Source organism: Xyrauchen texanus, chromosome 6 (assembly GCF_025860055.1).
Source record: "Xyrauchen texanus isolate HMW12.3.18 chromosome 6, RBS_HiC_50CHRs, whole genome shotgun sequence".
In the NCBI taxonomy this organism is placed as follows: domain Eukaryota; kingdom Metazoa; phylum Chordata; class Actinopteri; order Cypriniformes; family Catostomidae; genus Xyrauchen; species Xyrauchen texanus.
This window is the reverse complement of record NC_068281.1, coordinates 14261153-14278940: the sequence shown is the minus strand read 5'-3', so window position 1 is coordinate 14278940 and position 17788 is coordinate 14261153. Positions and strand designations below refer to the sequence as shown.

The 17788-nt window shown below is 34.7% G+C and overlaps 2 protein-coding genes across 2 annotated transcripts; one reads left to right on the top strand and one right to left on the bottom strand.

Annotated features, from left to right (window-relative positions):
* Positions 1-59: 59 nt before the first annotated feature.
* On the bottom strand, positions 60-9089 carry LOC127645219 (E3 ubiquitin/ISG15 ligase TRIM25-like). The gene is made up of 7 exons (XM_052128768.1): positions 7073-9089; positions 6217-6312; positions 5814-6050; positions 4593-4615; positions 4281-4426; positions 3528-3799; positions 60-1243 (listed from the first exon to the last, which is right to left on the bottom strand). Exons 1-7 carry the CDS (start codon positions 7595-7597, stop codon positions 971-973), a joined length of 1572 nt encoding a protein of 523 aa, XP_051984728.1. The 5' UTR covers positions 7598-9089; the 3' UTR covers positions 60-970.
* Positions 9090-11011: 1922 nt separating this feature from the next.
* Positions 11012-16182, top strand: LOC127645216 (GTPase IMAP family member 8-like). The gene is made up of 4 exons (XM_052128763.1): positions 11012-11173; positions 11753-12442; positions 12791-13447; positions 13646-16182. The coding sequence occupies exons 1-4, from the start codon at positions 11140-11142 to the stop codon at positions 13789-13791; spliced, it is 1527 nt and encodes a 508-aa protein (XP_051984723.1). The 5' UTR covers positions 11012-11139; the 3' UTR covers positions 13792-16182.
* Positions 16183-17788: the final 1606 nt, after the last annotated feature.

The window sequence follows — 17788 nt, the reverse complement described above, 5'->3', positions numbered from 1 at the left end:
TGCTCTCCCTCCCTCTCTGTAACAATTCTATACATATTAATTCTGTAATATATTATATTCTATATAATCTTTATTCATGTAAACAGCATGGCAAAAATTGCATTTGTGGCTGTAAATGATGGCACTGAGCCCAAGGCATGTAGTAAGTGCATAATGTAAACGTAAGCTTAGATAATAGCAGGTATACAGAACATAACAGGAACAACTATGACCCAGCGTCCCGCAAAATTTGACCGATCTACCGATCACATGCATCAAAGACACAAGACACACAAAAAAGGTTATACAGTAAAAGGAAAACTAAAATAAAACAACAATTTTCACAAATACACAAAAAGAAAATAACTTTATATACACTAAGAATTAATACTTGCAATGCGTAGATTGTGAAAACAAAGTACTTTATTGCTGCACTGTTTTTGAATGTGCTGATAGTGATGCTAGATGCTGGTTCTAGATTATAAGGAAAGGCTGCTGAGTCTGAAAATTTGAAAATAGCAAATGTGTTGGATCTCAGTGCTTCTTAAATGTATAGCATACTCAAAAATGAAAACTGTCTTAATTTATTCAACCAATGTTAATCATTACTAATTTAAAATCTTGTCCTCTGTGGTAGCTCTCAAATCATGCTTGAGCATATTCATATTTGGCACGCGAAAATGCGTGTCATATTTGACGTCAATGATGCCTTACACCATTGGTTTTCATGTGTCTTGTAACCCATCATGGTGCACTAAGTTTTAGTATGCACAAGTGAAATGTAAGAACTACGGTGGAGGGCAACATTTTGGTTGTGGCTAATTAAGAGACTATAAATACAAATTTTGGTCATGCTTGAAATTAGCATCAAGGTCTACTTTATGCAGGTCAGTGTGTCATCTATCATTACTGTACGTTTTAGAGACATAAAGGTCTTCATAAAATAAATGTTTCACAAGTCTATTCCTGTCTGACCCAATTATGATTTCAGTCAAATTTTCTTGAGGATGGTGACCTTGCTGTTAAGCTCTGGTTTGTAGAGGCCGAAGCCCAGGCACATGGGCTGGGTGAAGATGGTGTTGAACTTGTGCAGGGGGAGTAGGGTGGAAGATGGTCCCACCTCTGAAAAGGTAATTGAACCAGAGTCATAGTCCAGGGCAACTGCTAAATGGTTGCCAATCATTTTTGTGGAGAGGTGGGTTTTCCTTCGGTTATGCCAGGCAGCAAGTTTCCTGTCACGCTGCTGTGTCAGACTCCAGGATATCTAGGTCAATAAGATAACCAGAGAGTAAATTCACAATGTGGTCATTTAACCAATCAGCAATACACAGAAACACAAAACTGGACAGAGTAGATTTCAAAAGGCAGATGCTATTTGCACCCTGGTGCAAATAATGGTATATGCCATTTAACCCCAGTGCAAATAGTGGCAGATGTAATTTGCACCCCAACCCTGGTAGATATTGCACCTGAGTGCAAATAGTGTCAGAAACTATTCGCACCCATATATTTAAATAATAGCATACTGTATGGGCATCACTGTAGTGTGTTTATAGTGTTTATTTAGAGTCCCACAGACACACTACATTAACCGCTAAACCCTTAACTCTTGTGCACTATTTGGACACATTCTTTTTCTTTAATAAACATTGTATCATTTATTGGAGTGGTACAAGACTTGGTAGGCTTTTCCTCCACTAGCTACCTGAACACACACCAAAAAATCTGGACGTGCAGTAAATTTAAGGGGTCATTAAAAATAAAATAAAAAAAAGCAACACTACTGATGTTCTGGGTAATTTTTGACCCACCATAGGAAATGAATGGGAAATATTAAAATACTGAGATTTGTCTTTTTTTTTTTTTTTTGCTTTTGTCAAATAAAAATCAATAAATCAGACACAATGTAAAACACAAACACACAAAAATAAAGGGGTGAGACTATTAAACATCCAAAATGCAGAAAACACATGCACACTCACAGGTTTGTTTGACTATGTTAGTGATCTCCCACTGACTTCCATTGATTTCAAATAAGGCAAACAATATTTTCTATTTCCAAGCTCTACTCATAAACCGTACCATCACACAAACATGTGCACATCACTAGATTTGAAGATCAGCATCATCTGACCAATTGAACAGATTTTTTTTTCTGACAAGGACATTTGTCCCTCACATGTGTAGACAAACCTCTCTTCATATACCAAACATATCACACAGGTCGAAATCAGAGTCTGACACCCGTGTGGCAAAGTTTATGCTAAAATTTTGTTTTAAATAAATGACAGTTACAAAATAATAACTCTGAAAATCAGATGGAAAAAGATTGGGATAAGATGCGGATTTGAACCACGGTCGCAAAGACAACAGTACACATTCACATACTGTCTTTACAACCCACACCACTGCAGTGACATCTAATGTTTAGTTTGTTGTATATTTCTGTGGTTCCACCAGACTATTGGGGTGCAAATAGCTGCACTGTGTGGCAGATGCTATTTACACCGGTGTGCAAATATACACTAGATTTTTTTTAAATGGGCTGTGCCTCTGTAATTATATGGTCAGAACAACAAAGAACAGGTTAATTTAAGGCTGGTTTTACATAATGTGATTTTACATAAATCAACAACTTCTTAACATAATGAGTAAAAAGCACAAACCATTGTCATAGTGGTACAACATGGAAGCCAATTTCCTCCACATTAAAAAAAAAAGTTTTAGTAAGTCATAATTAAGAGATACAAATTGATAATTTTGAGATAAAAAAATTCATTATTTTGAAATAAAAAGTCATATTTATGTTAAACGCAATAATTATTACATAAAAAGTCTCTCATATAAATATGATGTAGTATGTCATTATTTTGTAACTCAAAATAGCATCTCATAATTGTGATATAGTGTCTCAAAATGATGACTAAGCATCTCATTATTTCGATTTTTATCTCATAATTTTGACTTTTTAGTTATGATCTCATAACTGTGATTTTTAATCTAATAATTATGACTTTATATCTCAAAATAATTAATATTTATTTACAAATTATTAATTTAAATCTCGTAATTATGACTTATCACAAAATAGCTCCAAAGCACGATTTTAATTGATTATTTATGTGGCGGTAATGGGCCGATGTGGCCAATCAAACAGTAATTGACAATATTTAGGTGCAAATGAATATGTCACTTATTAGATGCTAGCTAAATGAGGCATATGGCAACATGGGCATGTTGCATGACATACCCTTATCCTCAAAAACCATGAAATATGTAAGGTAAAAGAAATCACATGACAGTAAATTGACAGATTACATTACTTGCATGTTGACGTGGATAAACATGCTTAATAAATATACTGTGTATCCCAGAAAAAATTACTTTTTGTTTATAATTGTACACTTTATTTTTTAAGGACAGTCTTGGGTCACCACTTGTCCAATGCAATCCGTGTCTTAAAGCAAAACCAGTTGAGAACCACTTATGTAGAAAACACCTGGCTGGACTGTAAGATATAGAGGTGGTACATTGTGGTGATACTCTACCATGTTGCAGCCAAAGGCTGTGCCCTCTTTAGATTTTCTCCCAATGCTGTGGTAGGTCACTGCTATATCCCAGAAACCCTCTACTTCCAGCTCCCAGTAGTGTGTTCCTGAAGAAATTATCTGACTGGAGACCACCTGAGACCAGTGGTCAAAGCGATCAGGATGCTCAGGGACAGATAAACGGGTTTTGACCCTCATCACTGTCCGTAGATCATCAGAGATATTTAGGAGAGGATGAGCTGAGTTTTTGTCCATGGTTAATGGACTACTTACTGAAAAACAAAGAGGAATAAACTGCAATAAGAGATTAGCCACAAGATGGCGCTATTGGAAAAGGTACATGAAGCAAATACAAAATTGTTTAAACTGTTAAACCTCACTGGAACTAACAACTCAAACTTCTGAGAAGCCATCTGAGAAGGGACGGACGCCACATCAAACTATAGTAAGATTTATGTTGCTTATAAGCTCAAATTGTCCTGGTGGCCAGTTCCCAACATTAAAGGAATAGATCGCCCAAAAAAATTTAATTCCGTCATATTTTACTCACCCTCAAAATTATACTCAGTCACCATTCATTTTCATTGTATGGTAACGTGTTTAATGTAAGTGAATGGTGACTGAGGATGTCATTTTCTCTGACATCACCTTTTGTGGTCCACAGACATAAGAGCTTTATATCTTATATAAGAGTAAGTGATTATTTACTTATATTTTTTGTTGATTAAGGACCGTGTGAATGAGGATACTTACAAAGATCTCTCTTGAGTTCAATTAGGCAGCGCAGAGTATCAGCTATGAACTCCCTGTATTTATTTTCCACATTCTCAAGGATTCGTTTCTTATCCATGCTTGGCTGAGCTGGCGTGAACAATGGTGCGTTGAGATCTGCCTCCATCCTGCAAGGTAGAATAGTGAGACTAATGCAGAGTAAAAAGAAAATACTCTCTTCGTTTTGCTCTCTCTCTCATTAAAATACAAACTAACATACAACTGTTCTCACAAATCACAAGATTGGTTTACTATGACACCCTCTACATAATAACAGTTTATCTGAAAACTTACTGTGAATCCTCAGACTGAAAAGCCTATGAAACAAAATGATAAAAGTTTATTTAACCCTATTATCTGTAAATGCCCTGCATAAAATGGCTTTGGTTTTTACTCTTGCAAGCCGAGATCATAACAACTGCCAGGTTATGAGGAAGCAAAAGAGGTTGACAAAGACAAAAGCTTATTATTAAGGTTAAGAGATGTCAAGGATCAGAGTAACATCTTCTATGATGTTGGCTTAACAAAGCATTGGGTGAAAGTTTAAACAAGTTTTAATTGTTTAAAGTTTGATGGTTTTACAGACATTACAGCAGCAAACAGCCAGCTTGCTAGCTAGACAGATAGTCAAACACTTGCTCACATAATGGTTCTCAACCCTGTTCCTGGAGCCCCACCAACACTGCACATTTTGTACATCGCCCTTTTCTGATTCACCCAATTCAGATCTTAGAGACTCCACTAATGAGCTGATGATTTGAATCAGGTGTGTTTGATTAGGGAGATATCTAAAATGTGTTGAGGGGCTTGCATGCCTCCAGGACCATAAAACCCTTAACCCTTATTAAAGGCCTTTTGTGGGTTTGTTCACATTTGAACTTTTGAAATTTGGAGTTGGAATTAACAAGCCCATTCTGTTGGCCCATCTGAACATTCTGTCAAAGTCTATGGGGTTTTTAAATTTTTAAACATCGGATCAGTGAGAAAGGTTTGGTGTATGTAGCTTGAAAGAGTTATACATTTTGTTCTTGGTTTAGGGATTTTGAAAAAGCTTAAACGGTTTGTTGAATAGTCTGTAGTTTTGACATTGCGTCTCCAAGACCAGAAACAGAAAACGGTCAATTAGAATCATCATGGTGCTCGCCCAGTGGTTTCTCAGGAAAACTTTGGATAACAGAAGTTTAGCATTGTCAAGGCATTGGTTGAGCCAAGATTACTTTGTCTGTCTTGTGAGATGCTCCGTAAAAACAGAGTGATGTTTTGAAAGCGCAACAGAGCCACACATTATTGACTGTACACTTTTTGGGGAAATCAACCTGTGAATGGCTTACTAATATTTATCTTTGCATATTAATTAACATTTCATTAATTTAAACTTTTGTATTTTTATGTGACTTATAAAGCTTTCACCTTCAAAAACCAGGCCTTCCAATGGTCTTTCTGGTATATGTTGCATTCTGTGATATTTTTGTTTCCTGTGTGATGCTGTCTGTATCATGAAGTATATCCACATACCCAGATTAACAGGAAAGGGTCGCTCTCTTCAAGCAGGGATCCTAGTAAGCGATGGATGCTTTCAGTCTGCTTCACATCCTCTCTCACCCTGCTACAGTCCTTCTGCACCCTCTGTATGGTCTGCTGTCTCTCTTGCTCCGTGATGTTTGTCACAGCCGACACCAGTCTGCTTACCTGAGCCTGCAGGACTGAACCCATCTGTAACACCTGGGAGACATTACTTCTAGAGGAGTCCTGCTAGAAACACAGAAAAACAGAATATGAAGTGCATTCATATACAGTTCTTACACAAGGTATTTAGTTGTGAAATCCTGTAGTCATTATACTGAAGGATATACAGTAAAGTTTGTTTGTGAATAATTTGTGTGATTGCATATGAGACAGCAATGATGCTTAAACTTACTATAATGGTGTGACTAGAGTTCTGATGTTCTTGAAGCATTATTTCTCCTTGCTTTACTTTCTCCTCTGCTTTCTGGAAAAGGCTTTTTAATTTCACCTACATATGAAGGATTAGTGTTCATTATTATTTATCTTCGGATGATTACTTCTCTTCACCCACAAATAAAATTACGTCATTGTTATCTCACACTCGTGTTGTTCCAAACCCATATGCAGGTTTTTTTTAGTGGAAAATTAAATTTGACATGTTTGAAGAATCATAATGACCAGATCTGTCAAGTTTAAAAAAGCACCAAGAAAGTATCATAAATTAAGTCCATGTGACTTGTGTGGTACATTCCACTATAAACAAGCTGAGTAGTTTATCACTGATAATCTGCCACTCCACCATATCTTAAATCTAGCCCATTGTGTACAAAATGTAAAAATTGTGGGTTTTACATGTAAGATTCAAGAACATTTTGCCTTTATTTTGGAGTTTTGGACACAAATGCAGGCACAAGCATAAGTGGAGTGGAGGATTATCAGTGAATTACAATCAAATTATAGCCTGTTTCTCACAAAACGCTATCATGTTGCTTCAGAAGATTTGGAATATAGCGCACAAGACGTATGGATTAATTTCATGTTGCCTTTTTATTTTATTTTTTTTTTGGTCCTTTTGACTGAGATGGTCACTATACCATTGTATGGAAAGAACTACTTGAAGATTTTTCAGAAATTTTTGCTTTTTTGTTCCACAGAAAAAAACATACCCTCATGCCATTCCAAATCCAAATCCTGCTGAGTAAATAATGACAAAATTTTCACTTTTGGTTGAACTACACCACCTGTTTATTATAGGCCTAATAGCTCACTTTGTATTCCTCCTCCAATTTTTTCACCCCTTTAACCTGGTGGTGAGTATGCTGCCCTTCCAGAATGCAGTCTGTGCAGACATATTCCCTGTCATCCTTGCAGTAATACCAGAACACCACCTGATGGACGGGGCACCTGTGGCGTGATATGTCACTAAGCGGCTCTACTAGGAGGTGATTGTTGTAAGCGGGACGCTGCAGATGTGGCCGCAGATGCTGTTCACACAGAGAGATCTCGCAGCGCAGGCAGGTCTTCACTGCGGGATACACCTGAGCCTTATCACCCTCTTCTGGGCAGCAGTCACAAACCACCACTCCCTGTTCCTCCAGGCACTGTGGGCATGCAAATCTTCCCCTGCCAGAACCAGTACTCTGGGCCCAGGCCTCTCGCACACAGGCCGGACAGAAGCTGTGGCCGCAGTGAAAGGGTTGAGCTCGGCTGAATAGGTCACGACACAAGGGACAAGTGTGCTCTTCCTCCATGGACCCCATGGCAACTGCAAAATCATATATACAGTGAAACATGTTTATGGGCAAAGAGTGAAATCATTACAGGAGGTGTTTTAAAGAATGTTGATGCTTTTTCTGACAATTACTTTTTGAATGAGGGCTGGGGCTGTCAGTACCTACAGTAGCATTTTGCTTGACATCACCTTTTGTGTTTCACAAAAGAGAAAGAAAAAGTAATTATGGGTTTGGAATAACATAAGGGTGAGTAAATGCTGAAAATGTTTTCATTTTTGGGAGAACTATCCTTTTAACTGTCCACAAAACTTACATTGTATGCATTTACTCTTATAACATTGCAAGGCAATCATAGTTGATGTGTTTCACTGTAAAAAAATCCAACTTCAATTTTGCCAGATAAATTCAATTTTAATGCTCTGTTTGATCTTTGATGCTCAGTCCTGTGGAGGACATTTGTGGCAGAACAATGCCCCTTTTCCAATATTTTTTCTAATTGAATATATAATGTATTTATGATATGTAAATATTGATTAGCAATATTGTCATCAGGATGTTGGTTTGTTTTTTATTATTATTAGTATTATATAATGACCTTACCTTAATAACTGATAGTTTGTGGAAACATTGTGAAGGTTCACAATGTTTCCACAATGGATGTTTCTGTGAAATGGAAACTTCAATTTAAAACCGGTTTTGACTATATCTTGTACACGTCCTGTAGTCATAAACATCTGCTAAAGTCATGGAAATGTCTTGAAAATGCATGGGTCAAAATTTGTGGGATCCTTGAAAGGCTGAGCACTATGAACTTCATATCATTGCATCTTCTATTGAGTATGCCCATTGTGGCTGAAGGCAATACCTACAATGTTTGGTCAAAGTGTGGTGCGTTATAAGGACATGTATATGATTGCTAAATAATCGGTTTTAAATTAATAGATTTTTTTTTATTGCTATGCATGTGTTTCAAATTATGTTTTGCTGTAAGAAGTTGTTTTGTTTGAAGACACCATCCGGGAGATTTGTGTTTGCTTTGATAAACTTTCTTCAGTTATAGAGTTAACCTAATTTCTAAAGATTAAATTACTTGTTACTTTAACTTGTAAGGTGGACCAACTATTTGGAAACTTGGTGTGGCTATTGTATGATCTAAATCTGCTTAGTGAAAAATATATTTTTGTATTGTTTTCAAGAACACTGAGAGAATTATAGACAGTTGTACCTAAAAATGCAAGTTTATAAAACTTAATAATTAACTTAATGTTTTGAGTTCATGAAACTTACAATCCAACCTGAATTGTTAACGTAATACAACTAATTTGCCTAAAGTTGAGCAAACTAAAAAATGCATTATAGCTGGTTGCTTTACTTATATAAGATTACTCAACTTTTTATTTTTTACAGTAATTGAATTGAATGCCACAGGGATTAAAGACCTATTCAGCACAAACTAAGCCTAGCTGTTAGTTAGGTTAATCTGTTTCCTGATAAACTACTATATTTATAGACAGCTGTTCCATTTGACCTAATAAAAAAGGTGTCTCATAGATCTTAGACCTAATAAGGTTACATTTGATAACGTTTGTAAATGCATTAGGTATCATGATTCATGAACTAACAATGAACAATACATTTTGTACACTATTTCTTCATCTTTGTTAATTGTATTTAATAATAATAAAAACTTTTAATTGTTAATTTATGTTAGTTCATAGTGCATTAACTAATGTTATCAACTTTGATTATAAAAAAGTGTTTGCATATGTTGAAATTAATATTAATGGTAACACTTTACAATAAGGTTAGAATTGTTAACATTAGTAACACGAACACAATATGTATTAAGCATTTCTTAATCTTTGTTAATGTTAATTAAAACTTATACTAATACATTTTTTAAATCAAAAGTTATATTAGATAACAGTTAATGCACTATTAACTAACAATAAATAGTTGTATTTTTATTTACTAACATTAACTAAGGTAAGTAAATGCTGTAGAAAATATATTGTTAATTGTTTGTTCATGATACCTAAAGCATTAACAAATGTTAACATATGGAACCTTACTGTAAGGTGTTACCAGATTAACAAAGATTAAGAAATGATGTAAAAGTATTATCCATTGTTATGTTAACTAATCTCAACAACATAACATATAACCTCTAAAAGATTGAAAGAGGAAAAATGGAATCACACTTACCTTTTATGTTTGCTTCAGCGTGTGAGTGACTCAGTAAACTGTAAATTAATCCAGAGTATGTGCGTGCATGTGTGGCAGATGGCTTCTTAACCGGACTGTCTTACCTCTCATCACAGAACACTACTAAGACATCACATGATCTGTAACAGAAGGGGTGTGAGGTGAGTGCAAGTGAATAAGGAAATGTAAGTAAAATGATGGTATCAGTTTACAATGAGGTTTATGTATCATGAACTAACAATAGTTTTACAGCATTTATTAATCATAAATAAATGTAATTTTTTTAATGACATTTCATTATTGTTTGTTTATGTTAGTTCATAATGCATTAACTAATGCTAATGTACAACGTTTTATAAAAGATTTTAACGTTAAAAAAATGTAGTTGTAGGCATATGTATTGAATTTATTAAACAAGTTTAATAAGGACTGAAAAGTATTGTTAATGTCTAATGTAATAATTAATGTAATTAACAAATGCAAATGAATACAACATTATTGCAAAGTGATACCAAAACAATTTTATACCTTATTTTGCAAAGACAGTCATGTATAATGTTGTTAACACAAAAATATTGGAAATAAAGATTAATTTGTAATTGTAAATGGGGATGCATTGTAAAGAATAGGATCTAGGTTTCAGTTTATTAGTGAATCAAGTTCACAAGCTGAAAAAAATGGACTAAACTGCTAATATAAAGTAAGTATAAATACATTGAGCAGAAGCACAACCAGCACAACAGACAAGGATTAATGCATAGAATAGATTATACAAATAACTTCATGTTTGCAGAAAATGTTTAGAAGCAAAAGATGTGTAAACACATCAGGATGATGGGAATGGGGATCAAGTTACTTAAAACAAAACAGACTTAGAACTTTGACCATTGAAAGTAAGAATCCTGGAAACACTACAGATAAATGAATACATTTATTAATGATTGAATGTTCTCTATTCACAAACAAGGATGTGAAGTTTGAAAAAAGTTAATGAATCCTTGTGAATACTCACTATTGGAGTGTTTACAATGGGAAAATAATAGGGCGTACATATAGCTTTAATCTTTCCTGCTTGTATTACATTTCTTTGATTTTTAAGTTATGAGTCAGTTATTATTAGTTATTATTATTTCAGTTATTCCAGTTTGCAATAAATAAGTGTTTATCGTGTAAACGAAAGTGTTTATCAAGTCTGTGCTTCTTCTTTCCACTCAAAACTAGTAAAACTGACAAACCAGTAAATCAGGTTTATCAGACACATGTGATATGCTTGACACGCTCATTATGTTCATTTATGCAATTGAGGAAGATCAAGACTGACTAAAAAGAGTGAGAGAGAGAGAAAAGGAGTGAAAAGGACTGCAAGAATCATTTAAATTTGTCAAACTCAGTCTGTGATGGAGGCAGTTGTGAACTCTGATCATGATGGCAGTAAGTTTCTTTAATGCTGTTAATAATCAAAGTGTGTATCTGAAGTTTCTGGGAATGTGTTTAACATTCTTCTAAATTAATCTTACAAATTAACCTCCCATACCAAAGCTCTTCCTTTTGAACGTATCATGTTCCAAATAGAGACCTTAAACTCCAAGTAGGGTTAACTTGATTGTAATGCAAGACATTTAAATTAAGCAAACATTGTATATTTATTTGTATACATCATGCTGTAGAAATTATTTTTTTTAAGTAAAGTGTGTACTGTGTATAATGTGGTAAAGGTGTAGAGGAAGAAATACACAAAAGGAATGATGGAATTGTATCAGGTTTAAATGAAACTGAAAGAATGAGAACCACAGAAATGTTTTATGGTCAACAACTTTATTTCCCAAACAGTGATAGTGTGTACTGTATATATATATCAAACACATCTTGAATACATTTTCCTTGTTAAGGAAAGTTCATCATAAGGTCTTTGAAGTCCTAATTCAGAAAGAGAGCAAGAAAAATGCACATTAATCTATACAAGTTTTTAAAACATGATTTACATTCCTTTTCAAATGTTTTCTCTTGCAGATTGCACAACACTTGCAGAGATAAAGGTCATAATAATTGGTAGTAAAGCAGAATGCAAATGCAGCGCAGCAAATGCCATCCTTAATGAAGAGGAGTTTAAAGTGGGCAAAGAGATTGTGAAGAGTGAGATAAGACATAGGGCGGTTCAGAACAGGTCAGTTACTCTGGTAGTGACACCAGGATGGCATAGGAACCATTCTCTATCAGAGAGCTCAGAGCTCATAAAGATGGAGATTGTACACAGTTTAGACATGTGTCCTACACCACATGCCTTCCTTCTAGTCATCAACCTGCACTCCACATTCACAGAGATGCACTTAAATGGAGTCATAGAACACATGGAGATTCTTGGGGAGGAGATCTGGAATCACACAATAGTGCTGCTGATGTATCTCAACAGGAACCAAACAGATGCAGATACCAAACAGCTAATTGACAAAGCAGGGAAAGCACTTAATAGGGTAATAAATATGTGTGGGAACAGATATCATGTCTTCAAAAAGAGTAAAGGGTTAAATATGGAACAATTGTTTTGTGAGATAGAAAGCTTAGATGCACAACATGCTGGACAGTCCTTTAAAATTGACCACAGATTGTTTGAAGATATGGAGCAAAAAAGAAGGACGATGAAAGAGCGAGCAGAAGAAAGAAAGACCCAAGTAACAAAAACTTTGAAAGAGCATCAAAAAGGTATGGAGCATCTTTTTGTAGTCTGCAACTTAAAGGTGATGTGTGTAATTTGTTTATTGTTAAAAATCTCTCCCCTATCACTGTTTAATGTTCAGAAACAACTATATTTAAGTTGTTTAAAATATGATTTTCTTGTAGAGTGTAAACACTATGTTCCTCAAATTGCATCAGTCATTATTTTTGCAATTCCATTCGGTGTCTCTAGTGGTGCAGGAATAACATATGGCACCTATGAAAACTTTCTAATCAATCGAAAATTACAGTAATAGCCAGATAACATGATTCAAGCTACTGTACATGCTAAGAATTGCTTCCTATACACTCTCCCTTATCCCCTTTTTTTTCCAGGAGAAAGTTGTCGTTTTCCAGAGTTAAGGATTCTCTTGATGGGTAGCTGTACTGTTGGGAAGACATCAGTGGCAAACACCATCGTTAATGAGCCTATGTATAAGCAGGGCAGAACCAAACAATGTGAGAAGAGAGAAAAAGATGAAGACGGTCAAAAAGTAATTCTCATTGACACACCCGGATGGTGGATGTTCTCATCTGTGAAGGAGACTCCCAAACCAATCAAGCAAGAGATCATCTCCAGTTTGTCTTTCTACCCACTGGGCGCTCATGCAGTTTTGCTGGTTGTGCAGCCAGGTATCGCCTTCACTGAGGCACACAGAAGGTCTATCAAGGAGCACATGGAACTGTTAGGTCAAAATGTCTGGAATCACAGTATAGTGGTTTTCAGCTGGGGTGATTGGCTGGGGGCCCCCACTATTGAAGAACACATTGAGAGTGAAGGAAAAAATCTGCAATGGCTAATCAGCAAATGTGGAAACAGGTACCACGTCCTCAAAAACAGGCAATGGAAAGATAGGACACAGGTCACGGAGTTGATTGAAAAGGTAGAGATGATGGCCAAAGTGAACACACATTTCCTAACACCTGTGGAGATGGATGACAGCTCTGAAATTAATTTGGAGAGAGGAAGCATTGTATTTGAACCACCTTGTAGTGAGTGGCCTGACACATTTCCTTCAAAAGTGATTCTGTTTTCCCACTAAAATGGAAATATTGATTTAATAAATGAATTGTTAGTCACAAAATAAATTAATCCCTTATTTAACTTCACACAAATAATTGACAAATTTTCAGTTTTATCAGCAAAATTCTGTGAAATGAGTTTGCCTGAATTGTCAAATTTGTCTACAGTGAAAGAAAGTGAATCAGAAGAGTATGTTAAGAAATGGATTCAGGATTTGGATAAAGCGTCTGGCTACGAGACCGGATCACAAAGTGTGATGGAGGAAATTTCAGAGGAACAAATCCAACCTTGGATTCCACCTGACTGTCTGTGAGAGGTACGGCAAGCAAAGAAAGTTTAAACAATGCATCCCAAAATTGAAATGGCAAATAAGTGAAGGCTTATATTGTTGTTCAATTTTACAGATAACTTTCATATTTGTTACATTTTAATGCCGTTTCTCAAACTGCATTGGCTTATATATGTAACTAAAAGAATAATTCTTTGACATGATAGAAAACAAGTCTATTACTGTTGAAGAAGTGCAGTATGCCATCAAATTAGCATTATAATAGACATTTTACAAATATTTTTTGACTTTGTATGGGATCATATAGTTCAAATTTAGTTTCTCTTTATTCATCACCTTGCATTTTACATATTCTATTCAGTAATGTAAAAAGAAGGTTTTTGTTTTTAATTGTTTGCATGCTTATGTTTTAAAATATTTTTATTGAAATATACTTATTATTGTAACATCACCCCACCTATAATGGGCCATTACAATGAGGATTTCAATTACAATCGACAATTCTGTGACTACAAACGGTCATGTTATGTCATTTTAATATGATTGTTTCAAATGTACATGTGTCTGCTGTAATAGAATTGTAAAATTGTGATTATATATCTCCTGTGTATGTGGAATTTTCTGTGTTCTTGTGCATATGATACATACCTCTATGGATAGATAATTTTATATCATACAATCCCATGCAATTTTCTTAATTCACTGTCAAATTCTTGAATTGATTTCTTATACTGTAAATTATTAATCATCATACAAGTTCATACGTACATCAATAAGGGGAGACTTGTACTCAGTCAATGAATTCTGTGAAGCCAATGCTGTTACAGCTGATTTGTAAAATTAGGTCATTTCCAATGCTATCAACATGCTTGGGGTGTAATGGAGTCGACATCTGGGAGGTTTCAGTTCGCATTATGTTCTTGATAATGTATAACATGAGTTTCAGCTTAAGATTTCTTTTAAGTTGTATCAAAGTTGCTGTCACTGCATTTATGAGTTTTGCTCAACAAAGTAGCCTAAAATATTAATAAAGTATTTGAAAATAGCAAATCCGCAAGCCACTGAGAGTTGTTAATCATCCTATAGTGCCTTAATGATTTTAGCCAATAACTGTCCAAATGTTGTAAGAAAGCAATTTAGGGATGATTCACATAATGCAAAGGAAAAGCTAGGATACACTTCAAGTTTCTAATGCAATTGTAATCAAATTATGCAGTGATATTGTACACTGGATGCTAAAATTATTATAAATTATGCACAAGGATCCTCAGTGTTGCAATCCCAAAGCTACTCAGTCAAAATGTTGTAATTTATTCCAATCACAATCCAGTTTGTATTCTGTTCTTTAACTTGGCCAAGCTTCATCTCTATAGCAATCCAATGCCAGTTCAACAATCATTGAAAAATGTCCTACAAATATCTATATTAATTGTGCAGTAATACAAAATTTGATACAAATGGGTGACACCTTCATCTATAATTCTGCCAGTGTGGGGAGCAACATTTCACGGGATTACTTATTTAAAATACAAACTATTAGTAACTGTATTCCACTACAGTTACAATTTTAATCATTGGTAATTAGAGTACAGTTACATTCAAAAAGTATTATAGATTACTGAAGAGATTACTTTGCATTTTATTGCCATTTGTTTCATTTAATATTTAGTCCTTTCAGATGGAAAACATTTATACATGTAAATGATGAGATCCAACGTGCATTTGAACAGCGGTGAAAACTTTATGTGTTCATACGAGCAGACAGAAAAATTCGTTTGAAGTAAGTTTGGAGCAGAAGAAATAGAAATAAACCTTGTGTAAATTGTCTAAGCTAAAATGCTATTTCTAGCCATTTTACATGCACGTTACCAGGACTATCAAGGAGCACATGGAACTGTAGGTGAAAATGTCTGGAATCACTGTATAGTGGTTTTCAGCAGGGGAGATTGGCTGGGTTGTCCCAACTATTGAAGAACACATTAAGAGTAAAGGCTTTGTAGTGGCTGATCAGAAAATGTGAAAATAGGTATCATGTATTAAACAACATTAAATGGGATGATGGGAAACAGGTCACAGAGTTAATTATGAAAGTGAAGATGATGGTCATGAGAAAAACTGTGCTCCTGACACCTGTGGGTGAAGCATTGGAGGAGATGGATAACAGTGATTTTGAAGAATCATGTGGAAGCATCAGCTGGGATCAACTTTTATGTGAGTATTGTAATGAAATCCCTGCAAATTATTTCATGTTGACTTATACCAGCTAAACATTTATTACCAGATACATTTTTTTTAAAGTAATTAACCTACAGTTAAAGGAATTCTTCCCAAACCAGTTTATAATTTTTGACCAAATTTGTTGTTATTGTTTTTTTAAATCGCTTCCTTATTTGTTTTATTTTTCCCAACAGTGAATGCTGACATTGAACAATGGCTGAAAAATATAGATACTGTGTCAAACTATGAGAACTTGTCAGACTTATCAGAGATTGAACAATTTAAATAGAAACAACTCCACAACACCAGAGATACCGAGAAGAAAACAAAAAAAGGAAAACAGTACAGGCTACACTGTAAATCATTGAGCAAAATGTAAAGTTCATTACTGCAAACTTTAGATGCCACACTCCAAAAATAATTTAGATTACCGCATTTCAATTTCATAACAGAATTCCATCAAATGAAATTGAGTAATCAATATAAAATAAAATAAATATTTTTCATTTAATTTTGTTAAAAAGTACACAATTCAATTTGATGGAATTGTTTTATGAAATTGAAATCTGTATCTAATCTTATAAATAGGCCAAAATATTTTTGAGTGATGTAATGTAAATAAAAAAATACTTGGCTATATGACTTTTTGCTGTAATTTTAGTGTTCAGAAACACAGCACTTAAAAACAGTATCGTGCTGTAGGTCAACAGTAAAACTTCAACCTGTTCTCATTTGACGTTTGGCCATGTTTCACATCTCAAGACTCATGACATACAATGTGTCGTGTCATGTTGGACATGCAACTGCCAGCACTTATCTTTGGAAATTAAAAAGAGCAACATGGACCAAATCACTGAAAGATATGTTTTTTTAGTTGATCGACAAGATTTTTTCCACAACCAGATTAATTGAATTACACACATAACTGCTGAAAATGTGTGTTGGTGTGACTTATAGGCCTTATATCTTGAGTGAGTTCGGTATTGGAGCAAATACGTTAATTGCTGGAACTGGAGTTTATCTCATTCATATTCAAATTATGCCAATAAACAAAAATGCTAGTGTAGCGGTGTGGAGTAAAATAAAAGTTTCCGAGTTGTAGATATAAAAAACAAAATAACATAGTAAACAAAAATATTTAGAAAGTAGGTCTTCACGTCATATTTAGAATAAAAAATCAATAACATGAATATGCATGATTTGTTTTTCCATCAACATGGCAGCCAACATGAATAATTAAGAAAAAAACACTGTCTTACCAAATGCTGCAAAATCCAACACTTGATCCTGCATCATATCTGTCATCATGTGCTGTGCCCATCGACAATGCCATAGTCAACTTGAGATGTTTTTCAAAAGTCAGGATAAAATTCAATGGGGAATGCCAGCCTAATATTTTCAAGGAATAAGTCTGATGTATAAATGAATATTTTTCTTACTTAAGCCATGTCAGTGCCCACTTACAGAGTTCTGAAATGTAATACAAGCGGGTTGTTTCATGAATCAAACAACTTGTTTGCTTCAGCGTGTGAGTGACTCAGTAAACTGTAAATTAATCCAGAGTATGTGCGTGCATGTGTGGCAGATGGCTTCTTAACCGGACTGTCTGACCTCTCATCACAGAACACTACTAAGACATCACATGATCTGTAACAGAAGGGGTGTGAGGTGAGTGCAAGTGAATAAGGAAATGTAAGTAAAATGATGGTATCAATTTACAATAAGGTTTATGTATCATGAACTAACAATAGATTTACAGCATTTATTAATCATAAATAAATGTCAATTTTTTAATGACATTTCA